The 18,419-nt window shown below is 51.0% G+C and overlaps 1 protein-coding gene across 2 annotated transcripts; it reads right to left on the bottom strand.

The window, feature by feature from the left end:
* Positions 1–3,598: 3,598 nt before the first annotated feature.
* GSDMA (gasdermin A) lies at positions 3,599–18,217 on the bottom strand. 2 transcript variants are annotated; one of them, XM_003131497.4, is made up of 12 exons: positions 18,164–18,217; positions 15,799–16,017; positions 15,452–15,632; positions 12,719–12,884; positions 11,519–11,615; positions 10,438–10,485; positions 9,511–9,537; positions 8,146–8,166; positions 7,564–7,718; positions 6,702–6,816; positions 4,981–5,054; positions 3,599–4,160 (listed from the first exon to the last, which is right to left on the bottom strand). In XM_003131497.4, the coding sequence occupies exons 2-12, from the start codon at positions 16,010–16,012 to the stop codon at positions 3,918–3,920; spliced, it is 1,341 nt and encodes a 446-aa protein (XP_003131545.1). In that variant the 5' UTR covers positions 16,013–16,017; positions 18,164–18,217; the 3' UTR covers positions 3,599–3,917. The 2 variants fall into 2 exon arrangements, with proteins under 2 accessions (XP_003131545.1, XP_013835135.1); XM_013979681.3 differs by lacking the exon at positions 9,511–9,537.
* Positions 18,218–18,419: the final 202 nt, after the last annotated feature.

Consider the following 18,419-nt stretch of genomic DNA (forward strand, 5'->3'; position numbering starts at 1 on the left):
CCTAAACTCGCTCAATTTGCAGTTCTCAACCGCCGCTTGATGCAACTGGCGCGAGAGAAGAAAAGAAGCTGCGAAGGGATGTTGAGCTAGGCTGTTGGGCTGAAAACTACACCGAATTGGAGACGAGGAAGAACCCCATGGGATTCAGACTTTCTTGTCCGATTTTAGCTAGTGCTGAAAATAAGGCATAAAATCTCTGCAGCCTGGGAGTGCGGATGCGGGGAGAGTGCATTTGCGTATAATCACTTATAATTTAGTAAAATTTAGGGGTCCACTCTATGTGAGGCTCAGGGCTAGCACATTTCAGGGGGCAGGGTGGTGGAAAAAACAAACAAACAAACAAACAAAAAAAAAACAGCTCCAGAAGTTCTCTTTGTGGCTCAGCAGTAACAAACCCGACTAATATACATGAAGATGCAGGTTCAATCCCTGGCCTCGCTCAGCGGCTTAGGAATCTGGCGTTGCCATAAACTGCGGTGTAGGTCGCAGACGTAGCTCGGGTCTGGCATGTTGCTGTGGCTGTGGTGTAGGCTGGCTGCTGCAGCTCGAATTCCAACCCTAGCCTGGGAACTTCCATATGCTGCAGGTGCAGCCCTAAAAAGCAAACAAAAACAAAAAACAAAAAAAAAACCCCGCAAACCAACACTCCCCACCCCCCCGCGCGCCAGAAAAAAAACAACCCAGAAAAACAGCTCCAGAGCGTGGTCTGCTGGAAGCTCTGCTCTGGGCTGCCATGTATTGTGATGCTGGACACAAGAGGGTGGAAGATGATGATGGAGACTCTTCACTGTAGTGAAATGGGGAACAGAATAATAGTCTACCTAAGGTGGGCTTAAGAATCCCCCAGGGGAGGAGTTCTCGTCGTGGCGCAGTGGTTAACGAATCCGACTAGGAACCATGAGGTTGCGGGTTCCGTCCTTGCCCTTGCTCAGTGGGTTAACGATCCAGCATTGCCGTGAGCTGTGGTGTAGGTCGCAGACGCGGCTCGGATCCCGCGTTGCTGTGGCTCTGGCGTAGGCTAATGGCTACGGCTCCGATTCGACCCCTAGCCTGGGAACCTCCATATGCCGCGGGAGCGGCCCAAGAAATAGCAAAAAGACAAAAAAAAAAAAAAAATATATATATATATATATATATATATATATATATATATAAATATATATAAAAAAGAATCCCCCAGGGGAAAAATTTGGACCAGAAACACAGTCTACTTATTTTTCAAAGGAATCCTCTAGTGATTTTTCAAGAGGAAGATACAGGTTCCAATTTATTAAAAGACACAAAACAAAAACTCCTTTCCTATCTTGGAGGTTTTCTTTTTCTTTTTTTCAGTGTACAGCAAGTTTTACTTTGCCCTCAGAGAAAGTGGGTCACCCTGGATAGGGAGAGTGACCTGGGAGGTTTGTGAACTTATTAAAAAAATTTTTATGGCTGCATTGGCGGCTCATGGAAGTTCCCGGACCACGAATTGAATCCGAGACATGACCTATGCAGCTGTGGCCATGCAGGATCCTTTAACCCATTGCCAGGCTGCGGGATCAAACTTGCACCTCTGCAGCCACTGGAGCCACTTCAGTCAATTCTTAACCCACTGCACCAGGATGGGAACTCCTCTTGGAACTTTAGTCTCTTCCATAAATGGAAGTTTTAGACCAGGTCAGATCCTGTAAGACAACCTAGCCCTGGGTAAGGTCCTAGAGGGCAGAGAATATGTTTTAGCCATGTTCTTCTTTATACAGAGAGAGACTATTCTCTGTATCCTCCCCCTTTATACTATTGCAGCAAACAGCTCCTTGTACTAAACAACCATTTGCTAAATGGACAAGTGCATTCTCCGGTTTTAGGGAAAGAGGCCTTTACCAATTCCTCCCTAACTGTCCTCCTCGTCCCTGGGGCTGGGAGATGGATATCAGGACTTTTGAATCATCACTGGAATGAATCTAGTAGGCCTCTTCTTTGTAACATCATATCTGTGACTGAAGGTGGGCGAGAATGGTAAAGGAAGAAGACAGACAGGCTTTGTGTTTCATCTTTATGAAGTTACCCTTCTGGATGGTGAGGGTGTTAGCTCACCTCTTTATTAAGTTTACATCACAAGGGAAAAAACACTCAAGTCAGCAGATAACTACCCACTATGTCCTTGGGCAATAGAGTGAGGCCTTGGAAGATGCCCCAGGATGGGGGAGGATGGCTTAACCCAAAGCCTTTGGCGCTTGGTCATGAATTCTTGGTGAGTGAGGGAACCAGCCTGGGCAGGGGTGGTGAAGAAAGGGGAGCGTCTGACTCTTGAGGCCAAAAACCTTGGAAGAATTATTCCACCCAAAGGATTATTTTAAAAGAGATTGGTGAAAGATGCTAAAAACCAGCTTTAGGCAGAGGAGGCTTGCATGAACCCAGCAGTTTTACGAGACTGAATATCTGTATTAACCTGTCCATATGTCAAGCCTTCAGACATCCCTTCCTCCTACAATCTCCCTGAATTGAAGGCAGAAGAAGAAAAGTTGAAATGAGAATATAATATATTTTATTTTATTTTTATTTTATTTATTTTTTATTTTTTTTCAGAGCCACACCCAAGGCATATGGAAGTTCCCTGGCTAGGGGCTGAATTGGAGCTGCAGCTGTCGGCCTACACCACAGTCACAGCAATGCGGGATCCGAGCCACATCTGTGACCTGCACCACAGCTTGAGGCAACGTTGGATCCTTAACCCACTGAATGAGGTCAGGGATTGAATCAGCATCCTCATGGATACTAGTCAGGTTCTTAACTGTTGAGGCAGAACAGGAACTCCAGTATATTTTCTTTTTTTTTTTTCCATTTCTTGGGCTGCTCCCGGGGCATATGGAGGTTTCCAGGCTAGGGGTCTCATCGGAGCTATAGCCGCTGGCCTAAGCCAGAGCCACAGAAACTTGAGATCCGAGCCGCGTCTGCAACCTACACTACAGCTCACGGCAATGCTGGATTGTTAACCCACTGAGCAAGGCCAGGGATCGAACCAGCAACCTCATGGTTCCTAGTCGGGTTCGTTAACCACTGAGCCCTGACGGGAACGCCTATGTTTTATTTTTTAAAGTTTTGGGTCAGTCTTATTCTTGGGTGCTATTCTTTTGGCTTATCTGCATTTTCCATTCAATAAACTTGGAAGTTTTCTTGCTCTTGTTTGGGGCTTGTCCCATGCATCTCTAGGTCTTTGCCTTTTCCAGTCCCTCAAGTCCAGAGAACCCCAAAGCTTCCTCTTTGAAGACAAGCTGCTTTGATCATCTTCTGACTTTATAATCTGGATTCCACATTCTACACCCTCGTAGTTCTTTTCCAAGAGCGTTTGCTTGAGGATAGCCTAAGCGTATTCATGTACGTGTAATCTATGTGTAGTATGATAATGTCTGGTTTTTTTTAGCACAAATTGATAATTTCCTTCTGATGGATTCTTTACAGAAACACACCAAGGAGTTCCCTGGTGGCTCAGTGGGTTAAGGACCTGGTGCTGTGACTGCTGTGGCACAAGTTTGATCCCTGGCCTGGGGACTTCTGCATGATGTGGGCATGGCCAAAAAGAAAAAAGAAAAAAAAAAAAAAAGAAACACACCAAAAGTCACACCCAAAGTGAAATAATATGTTTCATCAATTCCAGTAGAGCTTCATTTTTGGAATCAGAAGTGAGAGGGCTTGGGATAGGAAATTATTTTTGGCTTTGCTGAAATGATTCATAGTTTCAAAAGTTTCCACTTTTAGAGGATTTAGGCCAGCGGGTGGGTTGTGGAGCCATAGGGGCAGGGGAATACACAGAGTTGGACAAGTGGAAATTGGTTCTCTTGGGTGATCAGCTAGGGTTTCCACCATCCTCAGCCTGGTGGCTCTGAAATGCCCTTGGGTGTTAGGACATGGCACAGTGAGGTAGGGAAGGGAACTGCAAATTAGGAGGCCTTGCTTAGTAGCTGCATGAGGGAGAGGCCAGCATAGAGGGCACAGAGATGGGGGAGAGTGTCTGGGTCCCACGTATACTGGGGGCCTGATCGCTGCACTTCCAGGCCACTCAGCCCCACGAGGGCCTCTGTGAGGGTCAGTTCCTCTTCCCCAAGGGAGGAAAGCAGCTCAGGTTGCAGGGGGAAAACACCTTCTTTATCCTGTAGGAAATGCTGTTCCATCGTGCTCTCCACCTGGAAGCCCAGAACCAAAAGAGCATGAAAAAGAAAGATCTGGAAACCTTTCTTCCTTTCTCCAAACTCATGAAAACCACAGAAAGAGGACTATCTTTCTCTTACTATCACTCCTTTTGTTACGTTACATTGCAACTCCATCTGGGCCTTTTAACCACCCTGTACAGGGGGCACCCCATTTATTTTTAGACCCATTTTACAGAGGAGTGAATAGAGGCTGACTCAGATGTTCAGATTTGCTCATGTAGACAAAAAAAAACCCAAAAAAACAAAACAAAAAAAGGTGTTCCCGTTGTGGCGCAGTGGAAACAAATCCGATTAGGAACCAAGAGATTGTGGGTTCGATCCCTGCCCTTGCTCAGTGGGTTAAGGATCTGGCGTTGCTGTGAGCTGTGGTGTAGGTTGCAGATTCGGCTCAGATCCTGCATTGCTGTGGCTCTGGCGTAGGCCGGCGGCTACAGCTCCAAGGGGCCCCCTAGCCTGGGAACCTCCATATGCCGCAGGTGCAGCCCTAAAAAGACCAAAAAAAAAAAAAAAAAAAAAAAAGATTTGCTCATGTCACTCAGTTGGGAATAAACCAAGCCAGAATTTTCTGTCTCTTCGGCCAGGATCAGGCTGAAAGACCCAGGTGATGGCCCCGAAATGCACTTTTCTACCCCTAGTTGCAAAAGAACGAAGAGGAAGCAACATGGAGAGAAATGAGAAGTGGGCATGAGCTCTTGGGATGAGGCAGAGGCCCAGCAAGACGGTTCTGTCTGTCATTAGGCTTAATTGTATCTTTCCCTTCAAACTCTCCCCCACATCTGCCATTTTTGCTCACCAACTTTAGCTGCACCGGTAGGATGTTCTTCTCCATGGATTTTACTAGAAGCTTCTGTTGGGCTTCACTTAGCTCTGGAGAAAAAAAAGCAGAGAAAGAGATGTGTGGTGTTGGTCCAAATGGGTGTACTTCCAGAATTTCAGTGTTAATTGAGTCATATATTCATCCGGGGTTGAATGCCTGCTCCGTGCCAGGCACCTTTGCTGGGTGTGTTAGATAAAAATTCATCCTCCCTTCACTGGAGAACTTCCAGGCTTGTGGGGAAGACAAAGAAATTCGATTACAATGTAAGTTCTCTTACGGGAGCGTAGTGGAGGGGTCTACTTTGGTCTTGGTGCTTGAGGGCAGGCTTCCGAAGGAACAAGCACCTCAGCTTCCATGTGAAGGAGCAGAGAGTTTTTCTTTTTCACTTTTTTGCTTTTTTTAAGGGCTGCACCTGAGGCATATGGAAGTTCACAGGCTAGGGGTCGAATCAGAGCTACAGCTGCTGGCCTACACCACAGCCACAGCAACATGGCATCTGAACTGTGTCTGCGACCTACTCCACAGCTCATGGCAGTGCCGGATCCCTGACCCACTGAGCAAGGCCAGGGATCGAACCCACATCCTCAAAGATATGGATTCGTTTCCGCGGCACCATAACAGGAACTCCCCTGAGAGTTTTTCAAAGTTGGCGAATGCTTTTTGCAGAGGGAAAATGAGAATTCAGGGGCAAGATCAGAAGGTATTATCCTCAAATTAAAGCTAACAGACATCAGAGTTCCCACTGTGGCTCAGCAGGTTAAGAGCTCAACATAGAGTTGTAAGTATGCAGGTTTGATCCCTGGCCTTGCTCAGTGGATTAAGGACCTGCTGTTGTCATAAACTGTGACATAGGTCTCAGAGGCAGCTTGGACCTAGTGTTGCTCTGGCTATGGTACAGGCCTGTAGCTGCAGCTCCGATTCGACCACTAGCCTGGGAACTCCCAAATGCCACAGGTACGTTGTAAGAAAAAAAAAAAAAAAAGCTAACAGGTATTGATATAAAAATGATGAATAGGAGTTCCTTGGTGGCTCATCAGGTTAAGGAGCTGGCGTTGTCACTGCTATGGCTGAGGTCACTCCTGTGGCGCAGGTTTGATCCCTGGCCCAGAAACTTCTGCATGCCCTGGGCTTGGTCCAAAAAATGATGAGCTTAGCTAAGATGCCAAAGGTTTAAATATGTGACTGATTGAACTAGGGTTATGGCCCAACCTCTTGGCAAGATGAGGCTGCGGGGACCAAGTGAATCCTTAGGAATGAAACCAGTTTTGAAAGATGTGGGGAGTTCCCGTCGTGGAACAGCAGAAACGAATCCGACTAGGAATCATGAGGTTTTGGGTTTGACCCCTGGCCTCGCTCAGTGGGTTAAGGATCCCGTGTTGCCGTGAGCTGTGGTGTAGGTTGCAGACGCGGCTTCGATCCGGCGTTGCTGTGGCTCTGGTGTAGGCCAGCGGCTATAGCTCCGATTCAACCCCTAGCCTGGGATCCTCCATCTGCCACGGGTGCGGCCTTAAAAAGACAAAAGACAAACACAAAAAGAAAAGAAAGATGTGGATGTAAACTACTTACCTGTGACATAATTTGCCCAGCATGTATGGATTTACTCATTCATTCATTCGTTCATTCATTTGGGAATTCACTTAGTGACCCATTCCCACCACTGAAAAGGCAAGTGAATGAAGCGCTCACTCCCCGCTTACCTGTTAGAGCGCCAAGGAAGTAGAGGACCGCACCCATAGCCTCCTTTGATGGTAGGACATCTTTTGGGAGGGCCTCCAGCGTCACTTCATGCCCTTTGTCTAGAGCCCCTTCTAGCTGTGGGGAGAGATGGGTGACAAAGATGACACGGGTAAAAGACCCAGCCCAGTGTCTGGCACATAGCAACTGCTTGAGATGTTAACTATTTCTATTTCCTCATTTCTTTCTCTCTCTCTCTTTTTTTTAGGGCCATACCTGCAGCATACGGAGGTTCCCAGGCTGGGGGTCAAATCCGAGCTGCAGCTGCTGGCCTATGTCACAGCCACAGCAATGTGGATCTGAGCCGCGTCTGCGACCTCTACCATAGCCCACGGCAACGCCGGATCCCTAACCCACTGAGCAAAGCCAAGGATCAAACCCGAGTTCTCATGGATACTAGTTGGGTTTGTTACGGCTGAGCCACGATGGGAACTCCATTTCCTCATTTCTTTTCCATGCTATCAAATCCTGAAATGGATTGGACTCCTGAGTTCCTTGATTGCTGTGCCTTGGAGTTGAGAAAGGGGAGGTTGAGCCCCCTTCCAATGAGGGTCCGGCTGGCCCTCTGCCTGCCTTCTGTTCATCCAGAGGGAGCATGTGTTTTGGGGGAATCTGCATGGGTTTGCCCTTCTCCAAGGGGGCACAGGGAGCAGTGGCGCCTGGCAGCCTGCGGGTGGGGTGGGGTAGGCACTTGACCACCCTCGGGGACCCTGGCCACTGACCACTTCTGCCAGATCTGCCAGCTCCGCACCGGCTGCGCCACCCACAGGCACGTCTACCGAAAGCCTTCTGCCTGCACCCACCACCCTTCCAACGGGGCCTCACTGTGAGCTCCAGGTCTTGTAGCTCCTTTTTCTTCCCAAGGAGTTTGCTGAGGGAGCAGAGCAGGGAGCTCCTTCCTCTTGGGCTCAGCTTCTCCACTTCCTGGGTCTCCCTTTCAACCTCTTCTTTTAGTGTCCTGAAGTCCTCGTGTACCTCCCCTGTGGGCACAGTAGACATGGCACCCTCCCCATCAGTTCAATCCCCACTCTCCCTGCAGACCTCCTTCCCGCAGTCCAACTCAGGGCCCCGGGCTCTGCTCTCGGCTGGAGACTGGCCTCTCTCTCTCTCTCTCTCTCTTTTTTTTTTTTTGTATTTTCAGGGCCACACCCAGGGCATATGGAAGTTTGAATCGGAGCTGATTAAATCCAGGGGCATGGGGGTGGATCAGGACAGATTGATCCTTGGCCTGACCCTCTGGGGGCCTGGCATCCTAGGAAAATGTCCAGCCCCCTTTAGAAAGACTGGCTTTCTGGAAGTGGCTCCAGCCCCGGCACCTGGGACTCAGCATTTGTCCTCCCCTCCCTTCAACCCCTCCCTCCACGGCCTTCCTTGCCAAAATCTGGGGAGAAACACAAAATTCCTTACCAACATCAGATGCCTGGATAACTGAGGGGAAAAAAAAATCAATTAGAATGTAATCCTCCAAAATAGTAGCCATACCCAGGGGATGAGACAGGAATGGAGGAGGTTAGGAAATATATCCTGTCTCCTGGGGTATCCCAGCCTTCTTTATTTTATTTTATTTTATTTTATTTTACTTTACTTTATTTTATTTTATTTATTTTTTTTAGGGCCATACCTGAGGTATATGGATGTTCCCAGGCTAGGGGTCAAATCGGGCTGCAGATGCCAGCCTACACCACAGCCACAGCAATGTGGGATCCGAGCTTCATCTTTGGCCTACACCACAGCTCATGGCAACACTGGATCCTTAACCTACTGAGCGAGGTCAGGGATTGGACCTGTATTCTCATGGATCCTAGTCGGGTTCGTTAACCAGTGAGTCACCACGGGAACTCCCTCTCCCAGCCTTCTTAAGGATACTCTTGTTCCATTCGTGGAGGCAGGAATAGAGCAGCAGAAAAGCTAATAGGTTATGAAAGGGGGCACCTGGATTGGCTTGTCATCACTGTGACTCTGCAGCTCCCATCCTGGGTGCCAGGTGGCCGAGATGCAGCCAGAGAGTAACAGGTTATAGGGAGTTCCCGTCGTGGTACAGCAGAAACAAATCTGACTAGGAACCATGAGGTGGCGGGTTCGATCCCTGGCCTCGATCAGTGGGTGAAGGATCCAGCGTTGCCATGACCTGTGGTGTAGGCCGAAGATGAGGTTCGGATCCTGCATTGCTGTGGCTGGGGTGTAGGCCATCAGCTACAGCTCTGATTAGACTCCTAGCCTGGGAACTTCCATATGCTGCAGGTGCAGCCCTGAAAAGGCCAAAAAAAAAAAAAAAAAAAAAAAAAGAATGACAGGTTATAGTTACCAAGGCCTTGAGGACAGAGATGGGAGGGCTCAGACCACCCAGGCCTCTTTTCCAAGACTTTCCCCTTCCTCTGCTTTTTCCTAAGCTATTGGCATTCCTGCAACAGTTCAGAGACCACAGTTTGCTAAGATCTGCTCTGCCACGTTCCTGGTCAGTCCCAGAGAGAAGGGAAGAAAAAAATTGGAGTTTTAAAACTGTCAAGAAGTGGTCCCGTCGTGGCTCAGCAGAAACGAATATGACTGGTATCCATGAGGATGCAGGTTCAATCCCTGGCCTCGTTCAGTGGGTTAAGGATCTGGTGTTGCTGTGGCTGTGGTGTGGGCTGGTGGCTACAGCTTCAATTTAACCCCTAGCCTGGGAATCTCTGTATGCTGCGGGCATGGCCCTGAAAAGACCAAAAAATAAAAATATAAAAATAAAAATAAAACTGTCAAGAAAGTTGCAGTAGAAGGACAGGAAGCACTTACGGGTGAACTTCTCCTCTTCTGGCCTTTCTGAAGACAGAAACAATGCGCATATGTCAGCAGAAAACCTCTTTGTGCCTTTTTATCTAGAGCAGTTATCAAGGCAGCTTAATCAGTGATCGATTTTATTTTATTTTATTTTTTGCTTTTTAGGGTGGCATCTGAGGCATGAGGAAGTTCCCAGGCTAGGGGTCGAATTGGAGCTGCAGCTGAAAGCCTAGGCTACAGCCATAGCAATGCCGGATCCTTAACCCTCTGAGCGAGGCCAGGGATAGAACCTGCATCTTCATGGATACTAGTTGGATTCCTTACCACTGAGCCACAGTGGGAACCCCTTCTCAGTGATCATTATAATCATTATAAAAACAGAATGATATTAGCTCATCCGCCCCTATAATTTGGGAACAGGCATTGTCTCCAGGTCTTATTTCTGCTTTCGATGGTTCCTTTGGGTCTCTCTATTTCTCTGTCTCTCTTGGGCATATTTATACGCCTCTATCTGCCTTTCTGGAAGTTGGGGATAAATACTTTTCTTCTTCTTTTTTCCTTTTTAGGGCACACCTACAGCATATGGACGTTCCAGGCTAGGGGCTGAGTTGGAGCGGCAGCTGCCAGCCTACACCACAGCCACAGCAACGGGGATCTGAGCCACATCTATGGCCTATGCCACAGCACATGGCAATGCCGGATCCTTAACCCATTAAGCAAGGCCAGCGATTGAACCCACATCCTCATGGATACTAGTCCGGTTCTTAACCCACCGTGCCACCATGGGAACTCTGAGGATCAATATTTTTAGGGACTTGGGAAACAAAACCAGGGGGCTCCCTGGAGGATTGTGGTATACTCTATCGGAGGGGGCAGGCTTTCAGCAGATAATGTCAGGGGTAGGGGAGAAGACGTGCAGAGCAAGGAAGCAATTTCACTTACCTCCAGGAGGGAAGGTTTGCATGTTATCGTTGCAGATATGCGGAATATCTGTAAGAGCAGGAGAAGGGAGGGGAGGACTCTTAACAGCAGCCCCACTTTTCCTTGTCTAGTCTCAAGCCCTAGGGCTCTGCTAAGGGCTAGGGTCATGCCCTTGAATGCCTTAGAATCCCTTGCTCCACCTCTGTTGCTGGAAGTAATCTTTTCTTCCTCTGTAAATCCTTTCCTATGATAACTATTTTCTTCCTTTTCTTTCTTTCTTTCTTTCTTTCTTTCTTTCTTTCTTTCTTTCTTTCTTTCTTTCTTTCTTTCTTTCTTTCTTTCTTCCTTCCTTCCTTCCTCTCTCTCTCTCTCTTTCTTTCTTTCTATTTGCTTTTTAGGGCTGTGCCTGCAGCATACGGAAATTCCCAGGTTAGGGGTCCAATCAGAGCTACAGCTGCCCACCTGCCTATACTACAGCCACAGCAATGCTGTGGTACCCGAGCCGTGTCTGCAGCCTACACTGCAGCTCTCAGCAATGCCAGATCCTTTAACCCACTGAGCGAGGCCAGGGGTCCAACCCATGTCCTCATGGATACTAGTTGTGTTCCTTACCACTGAGCCATGATAGGAACTCAGATACCACTATTTTCTACCTTGCATTCTAGTATTGGGGTCTGCATCTGTTTCCTCCATCAACTACAGACTTCTCTTTTTTGGCCATGCCTGTGGCATGCGGGTGTTCCCAGGTCCAGGGATTAAACCTGCACCCCAGCAACAACCCAAGCCACAGCAGTGACAACACTGATCCTTAACCTGCTGAGCCACCAGGGAACTCCCCCCACAGACATCCTGAGAGCAAAGTCTGTGCTTGCTCATCTTGGCACTCCCCTCCCCCCGCTGACCCAGTGCCTAGCCCTCAGGAGGTGCTCAGAACCTGGGAGTTCCTCACTCCCTCTCCAGAGCAGCCCCAGCAGTGCTGTCTCTGGCAGCTGGACCACAGTACAGTACCCTTCACTCATTCCCTGACATTGCTGCAAGGGGGGACCAGGATGCCCTAGCAGTGGTGCAAGGAGGTCTTGCCTTGAGGGGAGAACATGCTTACCCCACTCATCTCTGCCTTTGACCACCAGCTGTCTCACTCGAAAGGCCAGGATGCAGCCCTTGGGGATGGTCACAGCCTCCTTGTGGTTTATAGATCCCTAGGATAAGACGAGGAGGATTTGTGATTCTGCAGAGATCCTAAGGGCGAGACATTGGGAGCAAGGGGCTAGGAGGCCAGGGGAGGGCCAGGCCCGAGAGCCTTTGGGGAGATAAGAAGTTGGGGACGCTTCAGCGGTGTCCTTGATTGCCTTCCCCCCAGAGGAGTGAGCTTCAGTGCTCTTCTGCTCGTTTCCGCTGCTCATCCCATAACGACCCGTTTCTCTCTTCCTGGTTCAGACCCACGAGGGAACTGGGCAGACCTGCTCCATCTGCTGCCTGTCCACCCCTGCCTCACTTTAGAGCGTCCATCCAGGCCCTGGTTCCTTCTTCCTCTTCATTGTCTGTCCCATCCTCACCTCCTTCAGGAAGCTTCCATGACTAAGCCCTACTCCTGTTCCCACTCATCCTTTGAATATTTATATAATACAGATAGAGGTATGTAAAGCATTACTTGTTTACAGTGAATTCGCCATGCCTACGCTCTCTGGCCTTGAACCTCTGTTGCCTTCATGGGACCGAGCACTTTCTGACAGCAAGGATGTCTCTGCTGTAGATGGGGGTCGGTGCGAGGGAACACCCGTGACTGGGAGTTTCTTGTTCCCTGATATGTTCCCGTGGCATTGGGCACGGGGGTCTACCCACCTGGGTGCCATTGACCAGAGAGAGGATCTCTTTCTGGCCAGCTGGGGTCTGGAGGTGGAAAAGCGGGAAGAAGGAGTGGGTCCTTTTTTTTTTTTAAATTTTTATTTATTTTTTGTCTTTTTGCCATTTCTAGGGCCGCTTTTGTGGCATATGGAGGTTCCCAGGCTAGGAGTCGAATCGGAGCTGTAGCTGCCGGCCTATGCCAGAGCCACAGCAACGCGGGATCCGAGCCGTGTCTGCGACCTACACTATAGCTCATGGCAATGCTGGATCCTTAACCCACTGAACAAGGCCAGGGATTGAACCCTCAACCTCATGGTTCCTAGTCGGATTCATTAACCACTGAGCCGCGATGGGAACTCCCAGTGGGTCCTTTTCAGTGTCCTGCATGGACACTGATGGGGCAAAGTCAGTGCAGCCTCTGGGATAGGCTGTGTGTGTGTCTATCTGTGAATCAAACCTGTAGCCCCAGCGGGGCGAAGAATGGGAGGGAGAAGCAGCCCTCCGCCTTGCCAGCCCTCTGCAGAGTGACCTCCTGCACCGTCTCCACCACCTCCATCACCACATACAGGTTCTCTCCTCGACTTCGCATCTCCTTGAGGAACGGGTGCTCGGCCATCAGCTTCCTGTGGCAGGAGATCCATGAGGGCACCATTTGAGAGCATCTTCTCATCTGGGCCATGCCCTTCCCTTTTCGCCCGTCCTCCCCAGGAGCGAGGCATGGCGGGGTCAGGGGAAGCGTGAGGACTCTGCAGTAAGACTCTGGTTGAAACCCAGCTCCGCCGCTCACGGGCAGGGCAGCTTCCCTGAGGCTGGGTTGCCTCATCTATAAAGTGAGGTCAGAGTTCCCGTCGTGGCCTAGTGGTAACAAACCCGACTAGTATCCCTAAGGATGCGGGTTCAATCCCTGGCCTCACTCAGTGGGTTATGGATCCAGCATTGCCATGAGCTGAGGTGTCGGTCACAGATGAGGCTTGGATTCCTTGCGGCTGTGGCTGTGTAGGCTGGCAGCTGTAGCTCTGATTTGACTCCTACCCTGGGAACTTCCAAATGCCATGGGTGTGGCCCTAAAAAAGACACACACACACAATTATAGTTGATTTACAATGTTGGGCCAATTTTTGCTGTACAGCAAAGTGACCCAGCCATACATACATATATATATATATATTCTTTTTCTTTCCTTTTTTTTTTTTTTTTTTTTGCCATTTCTTGGGCCGCTCCCGCGGCATATGGAGATTCCCAGGCTAGGGGTCCAATCGGAGCTGTAGCCACCGGCCTACGCCAGAGCCACAGCAACTTGGGATCCGAACCATGTCTGCAGCCTACACCACAGCTCACAGCAACACCGGATCCTTCACCCACTGAGCAAGGCCAGGGATCAAACCTGCAACCTCATGGTTCTTAGTTGGATTCGTTAACCACTGAGCCACGACGGGAACTCCTCACCTGTGTGCTTTTGTAATGCCATTCTCCTAGCCCTGCTTGTCCATTTCTTTTCTTTTCTTTTTGTTTCTTTTCCTTCCTTCCTTCTCTTTCTTTCTTTCCTTTTTTCTCTTTCTTTTTTGTCTTTCTAGGGCCTCCACAGCATATGGAGGTTCCCAGGCTAGGGGTCTAATCGGAGCTGTAGCTACCAGTCTACGCCACAGCCACAGCAATGCTGGATCCTTAACCCACTGAGCGAGGCCAGGGATCGAACCCACAACCTCATGGTTCCTAGTCAGATTCATTTCCACTGCGCCATGACGGGAACTCCTCTTTCTTTTTTTCCTTCCTTCCTTCCTCTGTCTTTTTATGGCTACACCTGCGGCATATGGAAGTTCCCAGACTAAAGGATTAATCGGAGCTGCAGCTGCTGGCCTATGTCACAGCCACGGCAATGCCAGCTCAGAGCTGCACCTGCAACTTATGCCACCGCTTGCAGCAACGCAGGATCTGTAATTCACGGAGCAAGGCCAGGGATTGAACCTGCATCCTCATGGATACTGATCAGGTTCTTAACCCTCTGAGCCACAACAGGAACTCCCGCTTGTCCAATTTCCACTCATCTTTCAAGGCCTAGGTCACGGGCTGCCTCCTCTGTGAAGTCTGTCTTCATTTCCCCAGACAGAAGTCCCCTTGACCTGCCAGAAAACTCAACCACAGCCCTCCTGGGGCATTTATCACATCTTGCCTTAGCTTATGGTTACCATATATTTTCATATTTCCTATATATTTACTCTATACTATATATTTCGCCCCCCAGTCCGAGAACACGCGGGTCTTGGACAAAGATGTTCCTGCACCGCCCAGCACCTCGGAGGCGCTTTGCACTCAGGGCGGCTGCAGAATGTTTATGTCTCAAGGCCCAGCCCTTCCTTCCTGCCTCCCCAGCCCTCACCTCCTTTCAACCACTGCTTAACTACTTAAAAGTCACTTCACCTGTAAAGCAAAACAGCTGAGGAGCCCAGCACAGATGTGGCATCTGCCACGCCCCTGGCACTGCTGGGGCAGCCTTCCCAGGGCTGCTCGGTGTGGGTGTGGAGCTGGGCGAGGGCTTCCTTTACGGGAGCAGAATGCTGTGCTCAAGACCCCTCCCCTGGTAGTGTATTTCATGGAGTCTGAGGGTAGGAAGGAACCTTAGGGACTTTCATGTAACACCATCAGGGAAGAAAACTGAAGTCTAAAGAAAACAGGAGTTCCCACTGTGGCTCAGTGGGTTAAGAACCCAGCAGAGTCTCTGGGAGGAGGCAGGTTCAATCCCTGGCCTTGCTCAGTGGGTTGAGGATCTCGTGTTGTCACCAGCTGTGGCAGAGGTCACAGATGCAGCTCAGGCCTGGTATGGCTGTGGCTGTGATGGAGGCTGGTAGCTGCAGCTCTGATTCGACCCCTTGCCTGGGAACTTCCCTATGCCGTAAAAACAAAAGCAAACAAAACACTGAAGTCCCAAGAGGAGAAGTGACCTTTCTAAGGTCACACAACACGTCGGTGTGAACACATCATCTTTGTGTGTGTGATGATGGGGAGCTGGCACTAGAGGGGATGGAGCGATGGGTGTGGGGTGAGGCAGTGGTTAGGAAGTGGCCTGGATGCACCCATAGGCTGGGAAGGTCACCACATAGGAAGGTCCTTGCCCTTTAACTCAGGGGCCGAAGTACCCTTCCCACGCCCCGCTCCCCCTACCCCAGTAGCCCTGCGCCTTGCCCAGTCTCACCTCTCCTGGTGCAAGGTCTCCAGAGCCTTGGGGGCCACACTGAGTGTCTGGACCTCCAGCGTGCTGTTCTGGGACAGCCCCGCCGTCCCCGTCACCTTGACTGTCTTGGGCACGTCCACCTCTCCCTCCACTCGGGCATCCAGCATATTCTTAAAGCCGAAGTTCCCAGAGTCTGTTGGGTCTGCGGGAGGGAGAAGAGCAGGGGGCTGGGCGGGGAGGCCCCCCTGTTCCCCGCCTCCTGCGGGAACATTGGGCTGGAGGACTCCTAACCTAGGAACAGGGAGCTTTGGGTCCTCCTCGTCGCCTGGTCCCCTCCCTCGGTCCCCAAGCCACGGCCAGAGGCTGACCTGAAGGTGAGCTGCCGGGTTCAAGCACATCCAGGAGGGTGTAGTCGGTGCGGATGTACCGGGCTCCCCAGAAAAGCGTGCTCTTCCTCTTCCTCAGCACCAGGCAGAAGGGGTGGAAGCGCTTGAAGTCTATGAGGCTGTCCAGGGGTGTCAGGTCCCCCCGAGGGTTTAGTTGTCTGGCCAGGGCCCGGGTGACATTTTCAAACATGGTCATTGTCTCTGTGGGGGGAGGGAGACCGGTGTGTGACAAGGTAGGAGAGCAGAGCCTCCTCTGTGGAAAGAAGTCGCCAGGCTCTGGGGGAGGGGGTGCCCCTAAAAACGCCTGGATTCTTGGAACATCAGGCCTGAAAGGAACCAGAGGCTCCTCTGTTGTTTTTTTTTTCTCTAAGGGCTGCACCCAAAATGCGTGGAAGTTCCCAGGCGAGGGGTCGAATCGGAGCTGCAGCCACCGGCCTACACCACAGCCACAGCCACACCAGGTCCGAGCTGCACCTGTGACCTACGCTGCGGCTTGTGGCAATGCCAGATTCTTAACCCACTGAGTGAGGCCAGGGATCAAACCTGCATCCTCATGGATACTAGTCGGGCTCTTAACTCACTGAGTTACAGAGGGAACTCCAGGGGTCTCCGTTTTGTGATGAGGAAATGAGGACTTAAAAGCTAAAACCGTTCGCACTAGAGACACCCCCCTCTTTGCTCCGTCAAGGGCTCTTTTCTCCCTCCCCGCTCACCTTCTTCATGGACGTGGAGCCTGCCTGGAGCATTTCATTAGCTGTGGTGGGAAAGCTGCTCTCACACAGCTAAGCCCACTTGTCCCCCCCAGAGACTGTGACAACCAGGACCCCGGGAGTCTGAGGGAGGGAGGCGGCCACCATGGGTGGGAGGCAGTGCTGTTTTGCCCAGGTGCCTCTTCCTTGGGTGGGTGGGTCACCTCCCTGTACCCTTACCTCCTTTGTGCCCCCCTGGCTCAGAGGGTAGACCCACCTCCCTCCAGGCACCGCCCAACAGAAGCAGGCACTCTGATGCTCTTTGCCTTTGCTCCTCTGCTTGTAGTACCTCCCTCCCCATCTGAAGAATCCCTACTCATCCTTCAAGACTCACTTCCAGTCATTCCTCTGGGACTCCTCCCCCTCCCCCTCAGGCAGCTGGTGACTCCACCCCGTGTTCCCGAAACGCTGTGTACATACCTCTCTTAAACACCTGTCACCTGCTGTGATCTGATCACCTGAGTCTCGCCTACTCCACCGTGACTTCCCAGAGGGCAGGAAGTGGGTCTTAATCATCTCTGCGGCCTCAGCTTGGAGTTCCCGTCATGGCTCAGTGGTTACCGAACCCGACTAATACCCATGAGGATGCAGGTTTGATCCCTGGCCTCGCTCAGTGGGTTAAGGATCTGGTGTTGCCATGAGCTGTGGTGTAGGTCATAGATGTGGCTTGGATCCAGCATTGCTGTGGCTGTGGTATAGGCTGGCAACTGCAGCTCCGATTTGACCCCTCGCCTGGGAACCTCCATATGCTGCAGGTGCGGCCCTAAAAGGACCAAAAAAAACAAAAACAAAAACAAAAAAGAATCCAACTACAGCAGCTCAGGCCGTTGAGTAAGCACAGGTTCGATTCCAGGCTCGGCGCAGTGGGGTAAATTTCCTGTGTCGCCGAAGCTGTGACATGGGTCATAGCTGTGGCTTGGATTCAATCTCTGGCCCAGGAGCTTCCATATGCCATGGGTGCAGCCGTAAATTAAAAAACAAAACAAAACAAAACAAGACAAAAAACCATCAAGGGAATGAATGAATGGGGCCCTGGGAGCCTGGGAGACATAAGCTGGGGTGAGAGGGTCCTGGAGAGCGTGGAACCTGCAAGAACTTGAGGTTCACAGTCTCTGTCTTTGAGCTTCAAGCCAAGGTGCTCTGGCTGGGCAGCCAGCTGGCATAGCTGGATCGCCCCAGGGGTGGAAGAGTTCATGCCAGCAGGTCTGGAACCACCTCACGCCCCTTGTGGGCACCTCATAGCATCAGGGAAGCCGGAGGCACATGCACAGGTTCATGGGGCTGTTCTGCCAACCACACAAGCTTCAGTGTGCTTCCAGCACCCTGATTCCTGGGATGGCCTGATGGGGTGGGACAACTTCCTGAGCAGCCGAATGCAGCTGGGAAGGGCTCAGGCGACTGCTGTATGGTCTTCATCAGAGAAGTGCTCACCTCTCCAGGGCCACTGCTCCCTTCTCTCCCCGAGGCTGGTCAAGGTTCCTACTGCACTGGGCTCTCCCGGCCTCCTAGGCCCTTCTTGTTCCACTCATGTTCGTGTTCATTCCGAGAACACCCCAGCCTCCCCCGCTGTCATCAAGCCCTTACCAGGGAGCTCTTACCAGGGTGTTCGGTCTGGTCCAGCAGCTGGGTCTGTGGCTGCGAGAATGACTCTCCCTCACCAGAACCGGCTGCTCCTTTATGCCTCCGTGGAGGCAAGGATGTAGGCTTCCGGGGACCCCGCCTGCCCCAGTGACCCCACCCCTCTCCTGCTCCACTTCCGGGAGAACAGCATCAACCTGTTCCACGCCGGCGCTGCCCCAGGCCCTGGGCCCTGGCCTCCTGAGGGCTGAGGGGGTGGGTCAGGTGCATGCCAGG

The sequence above is a fragment of the Sus scrofa genome, chromosome 12 (genome assembly GCF_054392235.1).
Source record: "Sus scrofa isolate SSC_HxYL_T2T_F1_AM1 chromosome 12, Sscrofa_HxYL_maternal_Yorkshire_Landrace_v2.0, whole genome shotgun sequence".
Taxonomy (NCBI): domain Eukaryota; kingdom Metazoa; phylum Chordata; class Mammalia; order Artiodactyla; family Suidae; genus Sus; species Sus scrofa.